Source organism: Meleagris gallopavo, chromosome 1, assembly GCF_905368555.1.
Source record: "Meleagris gallopavo chromosome 1, MGAL_WU_HG_1.1, whole genome shotgun sequence".
NCBI lineage: Eukaryota > Metazoa > Chordata > Aves > Galliformes > Phasianidae > Meleagris > Meleagris gallopavo.
In genome coordinates, this window is record NC_139404.1 from 66,570,535 (window position 1) to 66,590,045 (window position 19,511).

Below are 19,511 nucleotides of genomic sequence, written 5' to 3' on the forward strand. Positions count from 1 at the left end.
CGGCCGCCCATGGCGCGGAACACGGTGCGTCGCGTGACGGCCGCGTCGTAAAGCAGCGCGCTTTATGGCAGGGCGCGGAGCAGGTGAGGTGACGACCTTCCTTTCGCCCTTCTCTCCTTTTGGCGGGGGGCGGCCTGAGAGGGAGGGACCGCCCGAAGCGACGGGCAGCGAGCTGGGGCTGGTTCCGATTAATAGAAATAAAAAAGCATCGCGCTTAACGACTAACGCTTCTTTATTGATTTGTTACTAACAGCGCTTTGGCAGCAAGCGTTTCTGTAGCAGGCCGCGGAAACGTAAGCGGGCAGGGCGGCCGTGCCGATGTGGCAGGCGAGGAGGCGCGGGGCAGAGCTGCGGGCGGGGGGAAACGGGCGCTGAGGGGGGAGAGGGCGGTTAGGGCAAGTGGCGCTGCGCTGAGGCGAGGCTGGAGAGAAGCTGCAGTCGGTGTGGGAAGTGAGGCTGGAGCGTGCTGGCTTCCGTAACAGGCTAACGTCGCGTTGGTTATCCTGCAGGTGAATTAAGCGTTGACACGCATAAGAACTAAGAGTTGAGTGACATGTGCAATGGCCGGCTCTTTAAGAGGTGAAGTACTGAACCTTTATAAAAATGTAAGTGAGCACTTCCCTTAGCTAAACAAAGTCCTTGTATTTTGAAGCCTATCTAAAAGCCTATCTTTCTTTTCCCCTTCAAGCTGCTGTACCTTGGAAGGGAGTATCCCAAAGGAGCAGACTACTTTAGAAGCCGGTTGAAAGCAGCTTTTCTAAAAAACAAAGATGTGAAAGATCCTGAAAAAATTAAGCAGCTAATTGCACGAGGAGAGTTTGTTATAAAAGAGTTGGAGGCTTTGTACTTCCTCAGGAAATACAGAGCTATGAAAAAGCGCTACTACAGTGATGACAAAGAATAACTGCTGCGACTCTAATGATACAAAGCCGTAAACAGCCAATAAAAGAAATGAAACTTCACAAGAAATAAACAGTAAATCCTTCCATCTAATTTAGAATGCAAATTGGGACTTCATTTACCCTTAAGGAGGTGTTGGAAAGATTTGGGGTCTGTATTACTCAGGTAATTTTTTCTCAACTTCTTTTGGCCTCCTTGAACTATAATTGAGAATAATTCTGCAGGCAGAAGTGGTGATATGGTTGTGTTTCCCCATAAGTGCTGAGCAGATCAGTGCTTCTATATTGGTTCGGCTGTGCGTTGCAATGCTGATTTGAGGTGCTGCGCATCTTTTGTCAGTTAGAAGAGGAATCTGGGTTTGAAAGTCGTCCACATTTAATAAATATTTTTCACCACAACTGAGCACCTTCTCAGAAGGATATTAAGATTTTGGCTATATCTGCATAATGTACAATACATCGACAGACTGACATCTTACTGTGATGCAAAGAACACCAGTGAGTCAGGAAGGGAATGGACTGGAACGGAAATGGTTTAAGTACTCAGACCCCAAAGACAATTCCTGCAGCTACTGATTTCTGATGCTGCGTAACTGCCTTAGCATGAGTTTAGAACTTGATCCTCTCCCCTGCATGAGAAGATTGACCCTGGCTGTTTGTTCCATGGATAACTTTGTGAACTTTGGCTCAACGGGCAGACTTTCACCTTAACTATTCCTCTCTACATGCTCTGCTGGTTTGCTGCTTTGGTTTTTCTCACATAGAATTAAATGACGCTGGAGATAAAACAGAAAAGATCTTTGAAATATAGGTAAGTAATCACTGCAGCAGAACTGTTAGCAACAGCCGCAGTGTTAAGGTATATAAGTTCCAGAAAAGCAGAAAAGATTTAAAAAAAAAAAAAAAAAAAAAAAAAAAAAAAGCCAGTAAGAGACTTGAGATGTGTGCTTCACTTTGTACTGCACTGACAAAGCCTTTCCGTATCAGTTGTATTAACTCCCCTACAATATGTTGCAGTGAAACCTATTCTGCTGAAATACCTTTACATAAAAATGTAACTAACCCTGCCCTATAAGTGGTAAAAGATTATCTAGAGGTGGTTAGAGATACAAAGGGCCAACTTGCAGGAACAGTAACAATTCTACAGGTTTTTTTGTTTCTTTTTTTTCCCTAGGACACAGTCAGTACTAAGGAAATACTTTTATTTTCTCTAAGTTCGCAAAAGGCAATTGATAGAGGTGAGTGTGCACAGCTGGGAATGAGTACAGAATGACTGTTCTGACCATTTCAGGCTTGCAGACAGATACAAATTCCTTCTGCCATTAGAGTAAGGAAAACCTGATCTCTGTGCCTGGCTGGGAGTGACGGTTCTTCGATTCAGGAAAGAGATGTCTACAGGCACCTACAACCCAGACTTAAACACCTGAGGCCGGGCCTTGCTCAGAGTGCAGAGCCAGCACGGCCCACCAGAGGGCTCAGCGTTACCACGCGCTGTGCTGTGTCAGTGCTGCTTATGGCAGGCAATGAAAAGTACGAGAAATAAGCTGCGAACAACTGCCAAACACGTGTCTACTTCATAGAATCATAGAATCTCTCAGGTTGGAGAAGACCTTAAAGATCATCGAGTCCAACCACAACCTAACCGTATTTCCCTAACTCTAACAACCCCCCACTAAATCATGTCCCTGAGCACCACATCCAAACCGTTTTTAAACACGTCCAGGGATGGTGACTCAACCACCTCCCTGGGGAGCCTATTCCAGTGCTTAACAACCCTTTCTGTAAAGCAGTTTATCTTGATATCCAACCACTTACTCTGGCACAACTTGAAGCCATTTCCCCTCATCCTGTCACCTGTTACCAGTGAGAAGAGACCAACCCCGCTCTCGCTGTAAGCACCTTTCAGATATTGGAAGAGAGTGATAAGGTCTCCCTTAGCCTCCTCTTCCCCAGACTAAACAGCCCCAGTTCCTCCAGTCTCTCTTCGTGGGGCATATTCTTCTCACAAGCCTTGTTGCCCTTCTTTGGACCTGCTCCAGCACCTCAATATCCTTTCTGTACTGAGGTGCCCAAAACAACGCAGTTTTCAAGGTGAAGCCTCACTGGAGACGAGTACAGGGGCACAGACTACTCCACTGCAGAGATGAAGCACTGAAATTCTTGGAGAGAAAAGCAAACAGGGATAGAAGTTCACAATAACTATTTTTTATTACATTACAATAAATAGGAGCAGTACAGTTTGACAAAAAAAAAAAAAAAAAAGACAAATTCCAGATCAACTCACAGCACATACTCCTAAAAACATTAAAAATTTTAAAACAGAGGTTTTTTGTGTTGGTTTTTTTTTTTTTTTTTTTTTTTTAAATGTAGTATCTGGTATTACCAACATTCCTAGGTCACGCAACCAATGATGGAAAAACTGGATCACACTGCATATGTTCCACATCAAATAAAGCACGATGTACAAAATGTGCATGTTTCAGTTTACACTATACAAAAATAGTTAAAATACATTCCAGGTAAACATATTACATTAAGAAGTCATTCTAGTAAGAAGTTGGCACTCAAGAGGAAAAAGCAGAAGTATTTTCAACATGAAAACACAAGACAGTGGAATAAAGAAATGTTAGGAAAGGTTTACCATCTATGTAGCTTTATGTAAACTTCAGACAAAATGATTGGTATACAGTTTGATGGTCTCTGAAGGTAATAATTGTATTGCTTCATAGAACAAAGTGTAGAAGATTGTGTGTCTGTATTTACCTGTTACAGAGATCCTATGTGATGTAACTTCTTTTTTTCCTAAGTTAGGGCAATGAGACTGGTTAAAATAACGTTCAGTTCTGAGAAAACCAGTAATAATGTTTACCAGGGTTACATAAAGCTACTGTAAGAAGGTGTTACTCCCTGACATATGGCAATGTAATGTATTAACGCAGCAAGTGATTCACATGTTCAGTTAGCAGTTACTGCCAGAAAAGACAGCATCCAGATATGTCCTTTGAAAGCATTTCAAATAGGGAAAGACAGAATAATTGAGATCAACTTGTGCAAGCTGCAATCCAACATGCTTCACCAAATCTCTACAAATATTAAGACAAAACTGCACAACAGTGGCAAGGATGAATTTTTTTTCTTTTTTTTTTTTTTCCTTTAAGTCAATAAGGGCTATTATAGGGCAATTCTGTAATAATTTACTTAGATTGGTAGCTACAGATCACACTTACCGAAAAACTTATTTTATATATATCTTGACAGTAGAGCCGTATCAATCCACGCTTGATTATTAAGATACTTCTGCTAAATTTATTTCCCCTAATAGTTTTTAGTTAAATTAACGTGAGTATTTTAGACCATCCCTAGTTTTACATGCAGTGTGACTCAGTTACCAAAAATCTTCAAAGTCACCTTAAGATTGCTGTTGTTAGCCTAGGGTATGCTATTCAGCTTTGCTATCTTCTTCATATATAATCATATATAATCTACAATGTGCAAATAACCACCTCCAAAATGGTTTTAGCCCTGGAAGCTGTAAAATGTTTTAGGACATTAAAAACTTATCAGTATTCCTTGTTGGCCCTTAACATGTATAAAGTTATGTTCTCCTATTATAATCTTTCAACTTTCTTTTTCGTAATCTAAAATATATCTCACATTGATGCTGAAAAGATGGGGGCTGATAGGGGCTGGGAGAGCAGTCAGTGCAGGCAGGGAAATTTGTTAATTCTCATTTGTTAACTTCTCAGGAGCACGAGAGAACATGCAGCAACCCAGACAGCACAATTCCCCTGCCAGCTTTTGCAGCTCTCCACCTAACAGAGTCACTGCTGATTTTTGCTGTAGGAAGCAAAATGATGCGTGTCTGCAGTCGCACCTTTGACATCATATAAATGGTCTAAGTTACACTGGTATATTCAAACGATACTGTGTAAATTTGCCATGTAGCAGTTTAGTTATAGGTTAAATTTGGGCAATGCTGCTCTTCCCTTTTCCAAACTTCCAGAACTTACCAGTCCACTGTCCTGTACTATCCTCCTTCAGTGATTTCTGGTTTACTTTTGGCACACGAAGTCACACTTCCAATTCTGTTCTGCAGCTGACTGGGTACCAGTGTGCCTTATGGCACTGAGGCAACTAATACAGCCTGGCGCTGTAACTTTCACAGGAAGAAAGCAGGAACTGGCAGCACTGGAAACAGCAGCTCTTACTTCGGTACAGAATAGCTAAACCACAGTATCAAAAAATGAAAGCTTCTCAAAAAATTCTGCATTAATTCTGATCAGAAAGGAAAAAAAAAAAAAAAAAGAATCACAAGAGACTTAATCACGGAGAAAGACAACATTAAAATCTTGGTCTAGTTTCATGACAGTCTAGACATTGGAATGCCACTCACCAACCATTTAATCTGTGCAACAAAACTAGCACTTCACAGACATCACATAAACAACACTGAATCTGGAAACCACGTTCTATGCTGAAGATTAGTGCAAATTCCACACCATTTTTATGGCATAGTGGATTTCCAAATTATTTGCATGAAGCAGCTAAGTTCAAGCTCATTCATTCACTGATTTGAGGTTACTAGAATTTAAAATTCTGCTCCTATTTTTACATAAAATGGGCATGTGGAAACATTTCATGCCACCCTTGGGGAAAAAAAAAAAAATCAAATGGTTTTAATTTACTATATAATTTAGGATTCATTCTGATTTAATTCTTATGATAAATTCTGGATCCGTGTATGAAGTAACCTAAGAAATTGAATCAACTTATCTATTAAGGCTTTCTAGTATTTCCTGGAGACACTAAGGGTGAAATCTCGTCCTACTGAACTACCTGAAGCTACCTGAAGATTTACCACTGGGGGCTCAGGAGAGCTAAAATTTCACCTTGTTGTCTTCAGACAGAAAAAGTGAAAGTTTTAAAGCAATGCATTAACAGGAAATCAATCTAATCGGAACTTTTACTTTTTCCATTGCCAGATGTGCATTAGTGTCTTTTTTTTAATTTTTCTTTTTTTTTTTTTAATAGAAAAAATATAGTATTTAAGGAGTGACTGAGACAAATTGCAGTGAAAAAATTTTTTTGTGAAAGTTTTATCTTTACATTCAATAAAGTTGATCTGAAATGCTACAAGACTAGATGCCTAGAAGCAAAATCTACAGGAAGACTATAAAGGCTTCTGGTCTCTCTATATTGCAGTCAGTCTAAACTAAAAGAAAATCTGAAAATAAAGTCTTTTTTGCTAACTAGTCTGTTTTCCCAACCAGATTTAAAAAATAAAAAATAGTAAAAATTAAGGGGGATGTTAGAACATGTAGAGCATCATTTCATTGTTTTGTTTACACACAGAACAGAAGTTCACAATCAGTAAGAAAAGTAGTAAGTTAGCAACTGTGCATGCACCAAAGAGTCCTAAGACATTTCTCAGGTTTTTGTGTGTTTTTTTTTCTTTGTTTTTATTTTTCTTCACAGGCATTGCTAGTTCAAGAACCAACACTCAAAGAATACTGGCACTTTAAGAGGAATGAAGTTTCCACTGTCATTTAAAACAAGCATTCAGGTAAAGCTAACAGGATCATGAAGCAGAAAGTAAAGTAATGCTAAAAACAAATGCTAATAATTTAGTGTAATGTACAAAAATTACTTCAGTACGTCTTAAGAATAAGGATACACTGTATTTACATAATTATACACTTTGTCTTTGTCTTCTTTTTCTTCTTTTTACCATCTTTGCTCATCTTCTCTTTGTGTTTTCTGATTTCTCGAACTAATGTATAGAAGGCATCATCAACACCCTAAAAAGATAAACAGATACACACATTATGATCACTTTAACAGACTTGGCTGCTTGCTTACGTACAGCCTCGTTTCACCTGAGCTGACCAGGTGAAGTGTTTCCAATCAGCAGCCTGCTCTGCAGGAGGCTGTGGCAGGAGAGCTGACAGCATCCTCTCCTCACTGAGGCCCTTACAAAACCCCAGGAGCAGGCTGTGGGTTGTAGGAGTTGTCAGGACACCAACACCTTTTTGAGCATTCCCGGACTTTGGGAATGGTCATGTTGGGAAAAACTGAGATGGTGGGGGACTGCAGCTGCCTCCTGTTGCATGAGAAGTTACGTGAGAATGCATACATCTGACGGCATCGCTGTGTGCAGCCCTGCAGGACAGCAGCTCTGGGGAGCAGGTGGCCACTGTGTGAGCAGTTCCTCCTGGCTGCAGGCTGAGGATCAGCCACCTGAATGAGCCACATTTAAATTATAAGGATGTATAGTACTACTGCAGGATTTCAGAATAAAGCTCTGAAGCGTTTGTTAGCTTTGCTTACGCTTAAAAATCTATACATGGCTTTAAAATACAAACATAAGAGCAGGAATTCAGTACTAAAGAGATAGATATGACTGATCTATGTACTCAGGTCCTTTTGTCAGGCATGCTAACATACTAGTCACACCACAGGTTAATTAAAAATTCTACATAAACAAATCATTTGAATCAATCGTGTTGCAATGATCAGTTAACATTTGATAAATCTTCCCATTCATCTTATGCAAAGACACATGGAACAAACTGTCTGCAGTCTATAATATATCATGTACAGTCACTTGAAACCTTCAGAGCTCCAGCAGTTAAGCTACAGACAAAAGCTAATGTCTCTTCACATGGAATAGTTTCTCTACTTTTGGGGGATAACTATAACTGACAAAATGTATTACTTTTGACCAGACACCCGTAAACCCGATGTGACTCATAATCAAGTGCAACGTTACAGGCTATACTTTGTAATGACCTATTTATGTGCAGTAGCTGCATAACGTTATCATATCACAGCAGCCAGCTGCACCAGCACAGAATTGGGCTGAAAAATCCAGCCCTGCAGCCGGCAGACCTCCTGTCAGCTACCGTGCCCTCAAGCTGCCAATAGAAATCAGCACTCTTGGTTTACTCGTGTGTATATAAACACTTAAAAATAAGCAATATTAGATCAAAGTCCTTCATTGCCTATCCTCTAAAACTGGTAATAGAGTTTTGCAAGGTCTCATAACATAAAATACATGCGCAATTAAGTTGCTCTATATTTGAAAATATTATTTGCTAAAATAAAATTGATGTAGTATACCTCGTAAGAAGTATGCATGGCTCTGTAAAAGGTGAAGTCTTCTGAGAATCAGAAAAGATTGGCATTATTTTATAGAGGGAGAATATTTTACTTATAATTTCAGCCTTAATGCACAAAGTAAACATTTAGCAAAGTTCATGGAGGGAAATGATCTACTAATAGCAATAGATCACAGTGTATCTTTTGAAATTCTTATCCCAGCCAACCAGGAGGGAAGTATTAAGAACCAGTCATAGAAGGGCTTAGGTTGGAAGGGACCTCAAGGATCATTGAGTTCCAATCCTCCTGCCACAGGCAGGGCCACCAACCTCCACATTTAATACTAGACCAGCCTGCCCAGGGCCCCATCCAACCTGGCCTTGAACACCTCCCTGGGCAGCCTGTTCCAGCACCTCACCAACAGTTTGTCACAACAGTCAACAACAGAGTTTCATTCTTACAACATAAGAATGGTGTAAGAACGATCTTTGCACAATATTCTTCTATGAGACCGTTCACATTTTGTTACAAAACTACCCTTCAGCAGCACTCCAGGCTCATCATTACTCTGTCAGAACAACATTCGTTACAAGGATAGTTGTTGGCTTTCAGCAGCATCTTCAAGCAAGATGTGCATAACGGAAATTGTAATTCAAGTCTTCAAATGAGCAATCTTCTCTCCTCAAACTAGTTTTTATATAAGATATTTTATCTGCGTTTTAAGTAATACTGTGGCCCTTTAAGCACATGACTTCAGAGTTAAGGCTGAAATCTTCCATTGCACCTCCTAAGGTGGTAATCTCAAAGACAGCACATGTTGCAAAATACTTGGGAATAACTTGCTTTTGTCCTTGCATTTATACCTTTGCAGAGCAAGCCTTTGCAGTTGTTAACTAGGTATTTACTACTTTTAGTTCTGTCACAATTCATTTTAAGCATAAACAGTAAATACAACATAGAAAACATTTAGAATATTTGTGTGTTAGAACTGGAGATTCAAGAAAAACGGAGGTCCTTCAGTCTGTGAATTAAATCTTAAAAATGCAATTAGAATACAAGTAGTGCATACTCCACAATTAAAGAAGATCTCTGAAGGCATTAGTACTACAAACAAGATCAAGAGTGGTCAACTTTCCCAGTTACCTCTTTCAGTATCGAGGGACCACATGCAGCTGACCTTTCTCCCTCTAGCACTGGAGTCATTGTGTACAAACTTTTCAGAAAGCGTGAGATGTACCGAATGAGCACTTTCAATCCAGGTTCAGGATAAGAAACTCAAAATTCAGAGAGCATGCTCAGAACTATAGCACACTGCTCTGGAAGGCAGAGGTTTAGAGCAACTTGCTGCATACAGAACAGAGCTTGCTCGTGGCATTTGTTTTTGCAAAGGGCAATTAAGTGAAGGGAACAGAGAAATCAGAATGTTCAGACAGCAATCCAATTCTGGCTACAGCTTCTCTTTGGTGTTATCTGATGGCCGTACAGAAGTCTGGATGTCTGGTTATGTGTTCACAGACGTGCAAGAGATTTGGCAAGTAGCCTGAATCTGTCACCTTACACACCCTAAATTCTCAAGGAATTGGGATTCTTAAGGACTACAGCTTCGAATAGAGTCTTTTAAAATATATCTCATACACACAGAGTCACGAGAAAAAGAAATTACGCATACACGTCCACAGTGCTACTGAAAAATCATGAAATTAGTTTTAATTAAGAACTGGTAAGTTAATGAGCTTTCATAAACTGCATATTCCAAGAGGTACAAAAACACTGAACAAATTTGATAACCCATAGGCAAGAAAGGAAGATAAACACTGTGCATCACTCCAACACTTGTTACAATGAGCAAGCCTCAAATACACTATTAAATACTGCTCATCTTGCTCATCTAACATATAGCAGGCCGAAATAGAATACATTTAGTCTTACTAAGTGGACAGTAATACAAGCCAGAGCATTTTAAATGCTGGATTTCTCATGCCACTATCATCACTACTGTGCTACAGCTATAGTGCAAGAATTTTGGAGTATGTTTTCTCCAGCTTAATCTCCCAAACATGAAGTTGCTTCAGTGACTATCAGTAACTTTCAGGTATTTATGTATTCGTTTGAAAATGAAGACAAGTGTTTCCTCTGCTGAGCAGATACTGCAAGCACTACAGCCTTCTGACTGTTTTTTTAAGAAAAGTATGTAACAAAAAAAGAAAAAAAGAATATTGATTGCTGACAGAAATGATCTCCGTTGAAGGGGAAAAAAAACAAAAACTCATTTCTCTTTGAAGTAGACAGAAAAAGTTGGAGGCAGGTGGAAAGGAAGTACAAGGGCTGCTCTGAAAGTAATGCCTCCTACTTTATAATGCTGGCCCATGACTTCGATGGATGTTGTTGATACGGCAGCAGAGGTCAAACTTTCCCACCAACATTCCATTACATTTTGTTGTTGTGTGACAGACGGCAGCAGAGCGGGCAGTCTGACATGGAAGTGCATATGAAGGGTGTGTCACTGAATTTGTCCATGTTGAAAAATGGCACCCACTGACATTCCTCAACACTTTCTGAAAGTTTACAGAGACCAAACAGTGGATGAGCACAGTGAGGTGGTGCTCTTCAGCAGCGGTGACACTTTTGCTAGTGCAGATTTTCAGGAATGAGTCATGCAGCTCTTGTTCACTTCTGGTGAAAAAGCATTGCTAATAGTGGTGACTATGTTGAAAAAGAGCATTTTGTAGCTGAGAATGTGCTCTATTAAATAGTGTTATTGTGCTCTTTGTATCTGTTGCAGTTTCCATGGAAATAAATAGGAGGCATGGCTTTCAAAGTGACCTACCTATATGTTTCCTGAGCTGTTAAAGGAAAAAAAAACAAACGCGTTCTTAAAATATGAAAAGATTCCTCCACTTAAAAAACAAACAAACAAAAAAATCTATACTCTTCCTATATTCCTCACAGGAAAGTCCACGAAAAGGAAAAGCAAACAGCATTAAAGTACTAATATACAAAAGAAATTTTAGTTTGGGTTTTTACAAATAAATGCTTCCATCACTCCCCATTATCAGAATTAGTCCAATAAGTTACGGTAAAATAAGTAAAAAGGGATAAACTTTCCCATAGGAAGAGAAGCTCAGGGAACAAGGTCAATCCATTAACAAGGTGTAGGGCAGGGGCTTAGTAGTAACACTTAAAAACCCTTCCATGGAAATAAAAGACATTTCACATTGAGACTATACTAGCAAACAGGAAGAAATGGAAAAGCTGGCCTTAAGAATTCTACATTAAGGATGCTTAAGCAATTTTAATTCATATTACTCTCATCAAAAGCAGTCTTGCCAAGCTGCTTTTAGTTGTTTTTTTTTTTTTAAATTACTAAAAAAAAAAAAAAAAAGGTTTTTTATTGGCACTAATTTTATTGGTACTTGGATGCAAAACTTGGGTAGCGTCTTTACTAGAGTTTCCAGTTTCATGAAAAGGAAGCCTTTGATACAAATAGTATCATGAAGCTTTTTTTTTTTTTTTTTAGAAAACATCTAATGATGCAGCTCAAAGCAGTCATTCATCACTAGAAAGCTAAGAATATAGTAAGTTTTTACTAGATGTGCTCACGCTTATAAAAGAAGATTCTCTCCTTCCCTTCCTCCCTCCTCCCCCCCCCCCATTAAAGGAAATCTTCCTTCAGTTACAACAATCTTCTTAAAGACAGAAGTCAAACTCCTCTTACTTTCTGCATGCTGTTTTACAGCGTGAAAAAACTGTTTTTCAATGAGTTTTTAAGCAATAGGAAACTCCACATCATCTTCCTGCTTAAACAGTCCATTAGAGGAGTAACAGACCACACTCACAGTAAGAGGCAAAGAATCAACTCGAGGAGCTATTGTGATTGTTTACCCAAACATCACTGGAAATGATTTAGACGAGCACTTCTCACACATTGCCAATTCTTCCCTCTCCCCTTTCTTTTTCTTGCAGTGCAGTGTATTAATTTAAAAAATGATTATTTGTGAGAATCCTGCAACTGTTCTTTCCAGTTGTACTTCACCATTGCCTTTTCCTCCCCTTTATAAGGGCTCCAAAAAAAGATAAATAAAATAATCAAGAAACCTCCTTCTACATCACAGAAGGACTGTAAGTTTTATGATCCTCTCCCCTCAGTTCATCAGCCTGAAGATCCACTCAATATACAGCTTCTGCAGTATCTGCAATAAATCAATGTTAAAACATTTCCCTCCCAAATTCCTGAGGCACAAAACAAAATCTCTATTTTTACAGATGGAGAACTTGATATGCAGTAAAGATCTTCTTTTAACCTATTTATCAAAAAAAAAGAAACAAGAAAAACAAAGTAAATCTATAGGTGTTTGCTAGGTATGTTATTCAGGACTGCCACGCTGAAATCTGAATAGTATACTTCAAATGATGTAATCAGTTAATCATAAAATGTCTGATTTGCAAAATACTGTTGATCAGTGTTATTCAGCAAATGACTTTAAAACTTACCCTATTACATTACAAAACTTACCCTGTTACATTACAAGGCATTTTTTAATTTTCATGCACCCTGGAGTCTTTTCTTCTTTGCTGATTTTTTTCACTCTGTACTGTCGAATCTCTCGCACCAATGTATAAAAAGCATCCTCCACTCTCTGCATTGTAAAACACAACTCCTTAAAAACTGCTTTATTGACAATCTTGACATATTGGAACACCACGGCAGGGAAAAAAAATACCAAAATTATGAGCTTTACTTGAGAGAAGTCTATGGATATCCAGATGGCCCACAGAAAGTCTGTGTTCATATTGAGTCCAGAGATGATAATCAAAGATCCCGTCCATCAGAGTAGATGGAGAATTTTCTTCCATTTCTTCCAGTGCTGAAAATAGAGCTTCAATTTCTGAGTATTTTCACATAATTTTGTGGGTGTGAATGTATTTTGCAGACAAAAAGCCCAATGAGACTGGTAACTAGGGGGCACTTACATACAGCTAGCCAACTATTTTCACTTCTTAGCCAAAGCCAGAACCTGTCACTGTTTAGGCTGGCAAAGAAAAGTAATCTTGTTTATCTTCTGTTCTTTAAATAAGTACTTGCTTTGCAAAATCGGTGCAACAAGCTAATAAAATATAAAAAAAAAGTTCATAGTAGGAGTTGATAAATAAATTCCCTTAAGAATACAAAATTCCAGAGAATACTGTTTTTAAAGCTTTTTTAGAGAGCAAGGATTATGCTAGCAGGTTTAGAAGAATGGGTTTCTGAGTCATGGCAAAGTGCTTTCTAAGAAGCATCTCAATGGTATTTCAGAATAACTTCCCAATGTAAATACTGTAATAAGAGAAGTTATTCTTCCATGCTGACAAGGCAACAAGTTCATTACTGATGATGTGTAAAAGCTTGGTTCAGATCCACATATAAGGCACACCTGAGTTCTTCTGGCCCTAAGGTAGCACTACATCCATACAGACTGTGACCTGCTGCTGTTCACGTCTTCGTTTGGCTACAGACAGCTGCTCAAGCATACCAGGGCCAAGAGAGCAGCATTTCACCCTCTGATCTCACACCCTACCTCTCCACAGCTATGCCTTTACACCACTGAGAGATAAGGATACCATAAGCATTTAAAGAAAAAATAATGAGGGTTGGTACATTTCAGCAAATAGAAGAGTACAGCACTATCGTTAAGTTGGTGCTAATGTTCAGCTATAGCTTTTAAAGGAGATCAAATCTCTCCTCAGTCGATCTCATGACTTGTCTCTTCTGCCAGATCAACACTGTTGTTAATTTAACACAAGCTCATTATTTGGAAATAAAATTGAAAGAGACTGAACATCAAGAACACAGATTAATTTAAACCCCAGAACTTTATTACTACTCAAAATCTGAGCTTCTATATGACAGATTTTCTTTAAGTTACTCTCCTGCTCATCTTTTTATTGTGCACCCAATTATGAAAATAGCTAACATTTGCTGCTACAGTTAATGGGTCACTTTGCATGAACCACACCATGGGCTATCTTATTTAAGACTGCTGCTTATTTGTGAGTTCTTCCAAACTACAGCCATTCGAATTTAAGACTAAATTAATTTATTTCTTGGGTGATATCTGTTACACAAGATGCATCCAGTAAGCATGTAGTGAACTACTGACAAGTTGAGTCTTCTTAGGTTCCAGGTCTTGAAAAATTTAAAGGCGCTATTACAAACATCAAAACTCAAGTAAAGCTCATGCTTTCATTTTTTCCTAGAAGGCATGGAAACTTATTCCTGAGGAGGAAAGACTCAATATTGATCAGCTGCTAGGTGCCAAAGCACAGGCTGTACGAGAATCAACGCTTTGCAAATCTACTGTTTTGCAGTAGAAATACATAATTTGATTATGGAGATTTCACATGAATAATCAGGCAACAGTTTGTCACTCTATGTTTATTGCCATCTTTCCCATCACCAACAGGAGCCATGATTTGCTTTAGCAATGCAGAGAGACACAGAGAGACAGACAGGGTGAAAAAAGAAATTGCTACTACTGCCACCATCAAGAACAGTCTTATGAATGCTGTTGAGGAAAATTATTTTGAAAACAAATGCATACAAAGAAACATTTGCTAATTTCATTAGCACAAGGTGACATTTTTAAAGAGCCAGGTGCTACGCTCTTATAAACACAAGTCATTTTAATACCAATTTCCTTTAAGAGTTTTCAATATTACTTCCTTAAATAAGTGTGGTTTACACAACTAAAATATAATTAACCAGCCAACAGAAACGGAAGCAAAAAAATACCCTTCAGCAGAGTTTAGATTTTGAACAATGTGAAGAACCCATGATCTCAATGGCAATGTTTTCAACATGCTTCTGACTTAGAAGGTAGTCAAACATTCAACTGAAAGTTGTATAACTGAGTAAATGGCACAGTAACAAACACCAGATCTAGTAGCCCTTTGTCAGGATAATCCTGCCCCTCCTCTCTCACTCCCATGATGGGGGACTATGCACTATATGCACAGGGAAGAATTTAAAAGTAAAGGTTGTGTCAGACAGAGAGACGTAAGAACAGCTATAAGAATAAACCCTGACAATTCTTACTCTTCTGCATAAGGACTGTGAAAGGATAACTGATGCAACCCACACTACAAAACCACCAGTACAGACACTGGTTTACATATACAAAATAGCGATAGTGCTATTTATAAAAGTTACATGATATTCACTTTAGTCAGTGGTTTAGCTAACAAGAAAAGAAAGAACACCCCATTAACCACAACCAATAACCTACAGCCCTATACCCAAGCTGTAAGATCCATTAACTTAATACTTTACTCTTCAACTCAACAATTTGTATGGAAAAGAAAAAAAAAAAAAAAAAAAAATCACACAAGGATTTGTGTAACAACATGACTTTTATGCAGTAAGGTTAAGTTTATATCTTTATCGCCAGTCAGAATGAAATGAAAACCAATTACGTTAACTTCTAAAATACTTCCATTTCAGTGTTACTTCCTTTCCTACTTCTGGCTATCAATTATCAATACCATTAATTATATAAAATCTTAAACAAAATCAGGATTAGTGGGAAGAGATACAAGATAATGCCTGAGCACACGGCACTGTCTTTTAAAAGACACATCTCGTCAATCAAAATAGAACACAGGTAACTCCTCTGTAGTTCCACCTCCCTTACTTCCTCACCTGAAGCCCTTTTGCTTCTTGTTGGTCTCCAGCAAAGCCGTGGCACAGGGAATGGCAAAAGCAAGTGGGCAGCGGGGAGCCCTCCAGCAGTGCATTAGTGCCAGCAGCTGCACAAATGGAAGAGTAAGAATGTTCCTGCTGCTGAATAATCTTCTTAGGCCTTATATAAACTCTCAAAGTTATTAGGCCATCAGCTGCACTTGCCCATGGCACAAGTTCTTCATATAGCCACAGAAAGGATCAGATGTATAGACATCTCCTCCTCTCTCATTTCTTTTTACACCAAGGACTGAATTCTGCCTACTAGAAATACATTCTGTGGGCCACATCCAGCTCATAAAATGGTTTGACTCCTCAACACCTCCACTTCAGAGAATTACTTTGGAAGAAGGTATATGTGCATGTATGTATTTTATATCAGTTAATGTGACTTAGAAGTCATAACACACATATATATACAAACACAAATATTTAGATGAACTTGCTGTACTTAAAGATCAGATCCTTCCTTCAATTCCATTCAATCTTACTATTTTAATAACACTGCATCATTAGGAGGTTTAATGCCACACTGTAAAATAAACATATCTAATGGTTCACCTTTTGAGATTGTAACCTTCCAAAGGAGACCAGTAGGTATCTCCACCATAAAATCTGAGACTTTTGGGAGACTACTCATCTGCAGAGGGTGTAACGATCAGCACTGAAAAACGAAAGGCCAGCCCCTTTTTATAATATTTCAGTTGACAACTCTAGAAATATGAAGTAAAAAACCACCAAGAAATAAGTCGTAGCAGTTCATACATGAGTCATCCATTGTCCAGTGAAAAGTACAAAGCTCCAGCAGACCCCTTAAGAGTCATACCTGGGTTGAAGAGAAACAAAGCTGATACTACTTTGCATAACTGAAGACGAGAAAACTGAACAGGAATGGCAATTTGTGAGTGTGAATTTTTTTCTAGGTAGGCTTATAGGAGTAACCTCAAGACTGGGGCTTCTTTGAACATTACATCATTTTCAATCCACTTTCATTAGAGGATTTGAGAAGAGTATTTCCTAAACAACACGTGACACTATAGAGCAGGCTGAAGGAAGTAACATCTAGATGTTAGCGCAGCATTTGGATTTCAAACCTCAAATGCAATTTCAGAGTTCTTCCCTTTTATCTTAACATCTCAATGACAGCTACTAACACAGGAGCTTCTAACCACCATAATCATCCAGACCGTTTATATGCCACACTCTTTCTTGTGCCTCATTGATCATCAGCCACTGAAGTTCTGTAGCTCCATTTTACTTACCCTACCTGACAAGGGTTTACTGGCTCTTCCTTATTGCCTGAAGTTAGAATTCCATTGAATCCTCAGCAAAGTTTCAGTAATCAGTCCAGGTCTTAACTTGTCAGAAACCTGGGTGGGTGCAGCATATTTGCACTAATAAAATTGTCATTCCTTTTAATACAGAAATAATTTATGTACTGTTTAAGAAGAAGTTCTGTCAAGTGATGCAGCTCCATCTATTCAGCAGATGTATGACATAACTCAAATTGCACTCTGCCCTTATTTGCCTTTTTCTGCTATACCTATGTACTGATTCATAGTTCACATGCAGTACTTTTGAAGAGGCAAAGAATACAAGTTATTTGACCACTCAGATCTGCTGTAATTCCATACTGAGTGTAAGTCCCTGTTCTCCTGTAAAAAATATCAAAACTCAATGCAAACCAACTATTAAAAAAAAAAAAAGGAATGGTTTCTTAAGTACATAACCACTTTCATTTATACTGTATAGCTTATTTTCATACCACCTCCTGCACCTTTCTCCCAGAGAAGAGTTACAGAAATACTGAAAGAGCCTAACACTGTCTCTTCCATCTACAGCAGTAGAGTACAACAAACAAATGCATGCTCTAAAGATTTAGAAAACTATCACTTGACACAAGCAATCCACCCTGCAGAAATCATAGAATGACTTACGCACCTTAAAGCCTACCTAATTCCTCTCCCTGCCATGGGCAGGACTGCACCCAACAGCTCAGGCTGCCCAGAGCCCCATCCGACCTGATCCTGAACACCTCCTGGGATGGGGCATCCAGTTTCCCTGGGCAGCCTGTGCTCCAGCACCTCACCACCCTCTGAGTCAAGAATGGTAATGAATTTCCTCCTAGTATCTAATATTCAAACCACCTGTAGCTTCAAAAAGACTTACGGTCAATCGCTTACTTATAAAAAGGTATTTGAAGCATGTTCCACTCATGTTAAATTAACACCTTAAAAGATTCTTTTGTTATTGAGGGAAAGGCTTAGAATAAACTAAAGCACTGTCTGCTGAATCCTCTTGCAGACGAGAGAAACATTCCACCTCTCAACAGGTGTACTTTTTACATACAAAGCCTAGCATAATAAGAATTCTGCAACTGACAGTGGAGAGTACCAGCAGCCCAGGTCTCATTCTTTCAGTTTGCGCAACAGAAGCAAATCACAAATTAACAAACAATTACCACAATTACCAGTAGTCAGAGAGCTGACAGAAAGAAAAGACACCACAAGAATTTCTACTCTGAAGAAACAAATCCATTGCTGTAACCAAGCGATTGGTAATGCTCAGAATGATTAACTTGATGAAAACTGAGCTGAGAGTGCTACATTTTGATTTGGTAAGTTGTGAGCTTTACCTGTCTTGTCTTTGCTGATGTTTCAATAAAAGGAATTCCATAACTTCTTGCTAAATCCTGAGCTTGTTTTGTATCTACTGTTCTGGAAGGCAAATCACATTTGTTTCCTACTAGCACCATTGGGACATCTTCAGAGTCTTTAACTCTTTTTATTTGTTCCCTAAAGAAAAAAAAAAAAAAAAGAGTTTATTTCACAGATACTAATAGTTTATACAGTAGATTATAAAACACTAAAACAAATTAAATTATGGCATTTCAACATCATTCCTTACATTAATTCACTGCACATTCACTATTAGAAGCTATTAAAAAATGAATACATTGATCAAGTCTTATCAAGTTTATTACTTTATTCTTAAAAGGCTGGCATGTTGCAGCAAGTGTTTCTATCAGCAGTGCTCAGTAAGCCAAACTGCCATAGCTTCTCATGTCACCACACAAGAATCTTCCCCAAAAACAACAGTTAATGTCAGCTCTGGTATAAATCTTACTACCGATCTCCCATACTTTGGGTTCACAATACCCAGTTCATTTGCTGAGATAAAACAGTCAAAAGCCCTCTGCCTGCACTGTGTTTTTCAGGCTAGGTCAGCATTATAAACTGCACATTTAGATAAAGGGATTTTAAACTCTGAAGACCACTGGTCTGGTTCTTTGAAAAGAGAAATCTGGTACAGAGTCTTTTCAAAGACTAGTTAGAAAATGTTTTTACAATACTATTTAGATGTACTTGTAAAGAATCTCAAATAACAATCATTTATTTCTTTTCTTTCCTTGCTTTCTTAAATAGTCTATAAGTCTTCTCCTTAATGCAGTCGGTGTTTTCAGTTATTTATTTAGAAACATTCAGCTTCAGCCTGCAAAGTCATCCACAGGTGTGTGAATGCACAGGAGGAGCTCTTGCATTCAGCTCACAGTGTTGAGTTAAAACACAGAGGGGCTTCCTGTGCAAGTCTACAACTATTTCTTTATGAAGCTTTACAAGCAAACTTCACACTCCTTTTTGCCTTACGTCAACACCTTACCATTTCCTTCCTCCTCTACAGACAGAGGAAACTCCTTTCTAATAATCTGGTTACACAGTGAAGAGAGATGTAGGGTGGTCTTCTGAGCGCGAGATATTTTATATTTTTCATCTCTACTTGAGAACTCTAAACTATTCCAT

The 19,511-nt window shown here is 38.6% G+C and overlaps 2 protein-coding genes across 7 annotated transcripts in view; one reads left to right on the forward strand and one right to left on the reverse strand.

The window, feature by feature from the left end:
* Positions 1-5,207, forward strand: ETFRF1 (electron transfer flavoprotein regulatory factor 1). 4 transcript variants are annotated; one of them, XM_010715704.4, is made up of 4 exons: positions 1-83; positions 510-605; positions 689-1,710; positions 2,074-5,207. In XM_010715704.4, the coding sequence occupies exons 2-3, from the start codon at positions 561-563 to the stop codon at positions 902-904; spliced, it is 261 nt and encodes an 86-aa protein (XP_010714006.1). In that variant the 5' UTR covers positions 1-83; positions 510-560; the 3' UTR covers positions 905-1,710; positions 2,074-5,207. The 4 variants fall into 4 exon arrangements, with proteins under 4 accessions (XP_010714006.1, XP_010713999.1, XP_010713994.1 ...); XM_010715697.4 differs by having other exon boundaries at positions 60-88; XM_010715692.4 differs by lacking the exon at positions 1-83 and adding an exon at positions 95-293.
* Positions 3,089-19,511, reverse strand: part of KRAS (KRas proto-oncogene, GTPase) — a 24,925-nt gene continuing 8,502 nt past the window's right edge. Inside the window, exons 3-6 of one of the 3 annotated variants that reach the window (XM_085217882.1) lie at positions 18,347-18,506; positions 12,519-12,634; position 11,184; positions 3,089-6,697 (exon numbers count right to left, since the gene is read on the reverse strand). In XM_085217882.1, coding sequence (XP_085074008.1) covers positions 6,581-6,697; position 11,184; positions 12,519-12,634; positions 18,347-18,506 — 394 coding nt within the window. In that variant the 3' untranslated portion in view covers positions 3,089-6,580. 3 annotated transcript variants of the gene reach the window in all.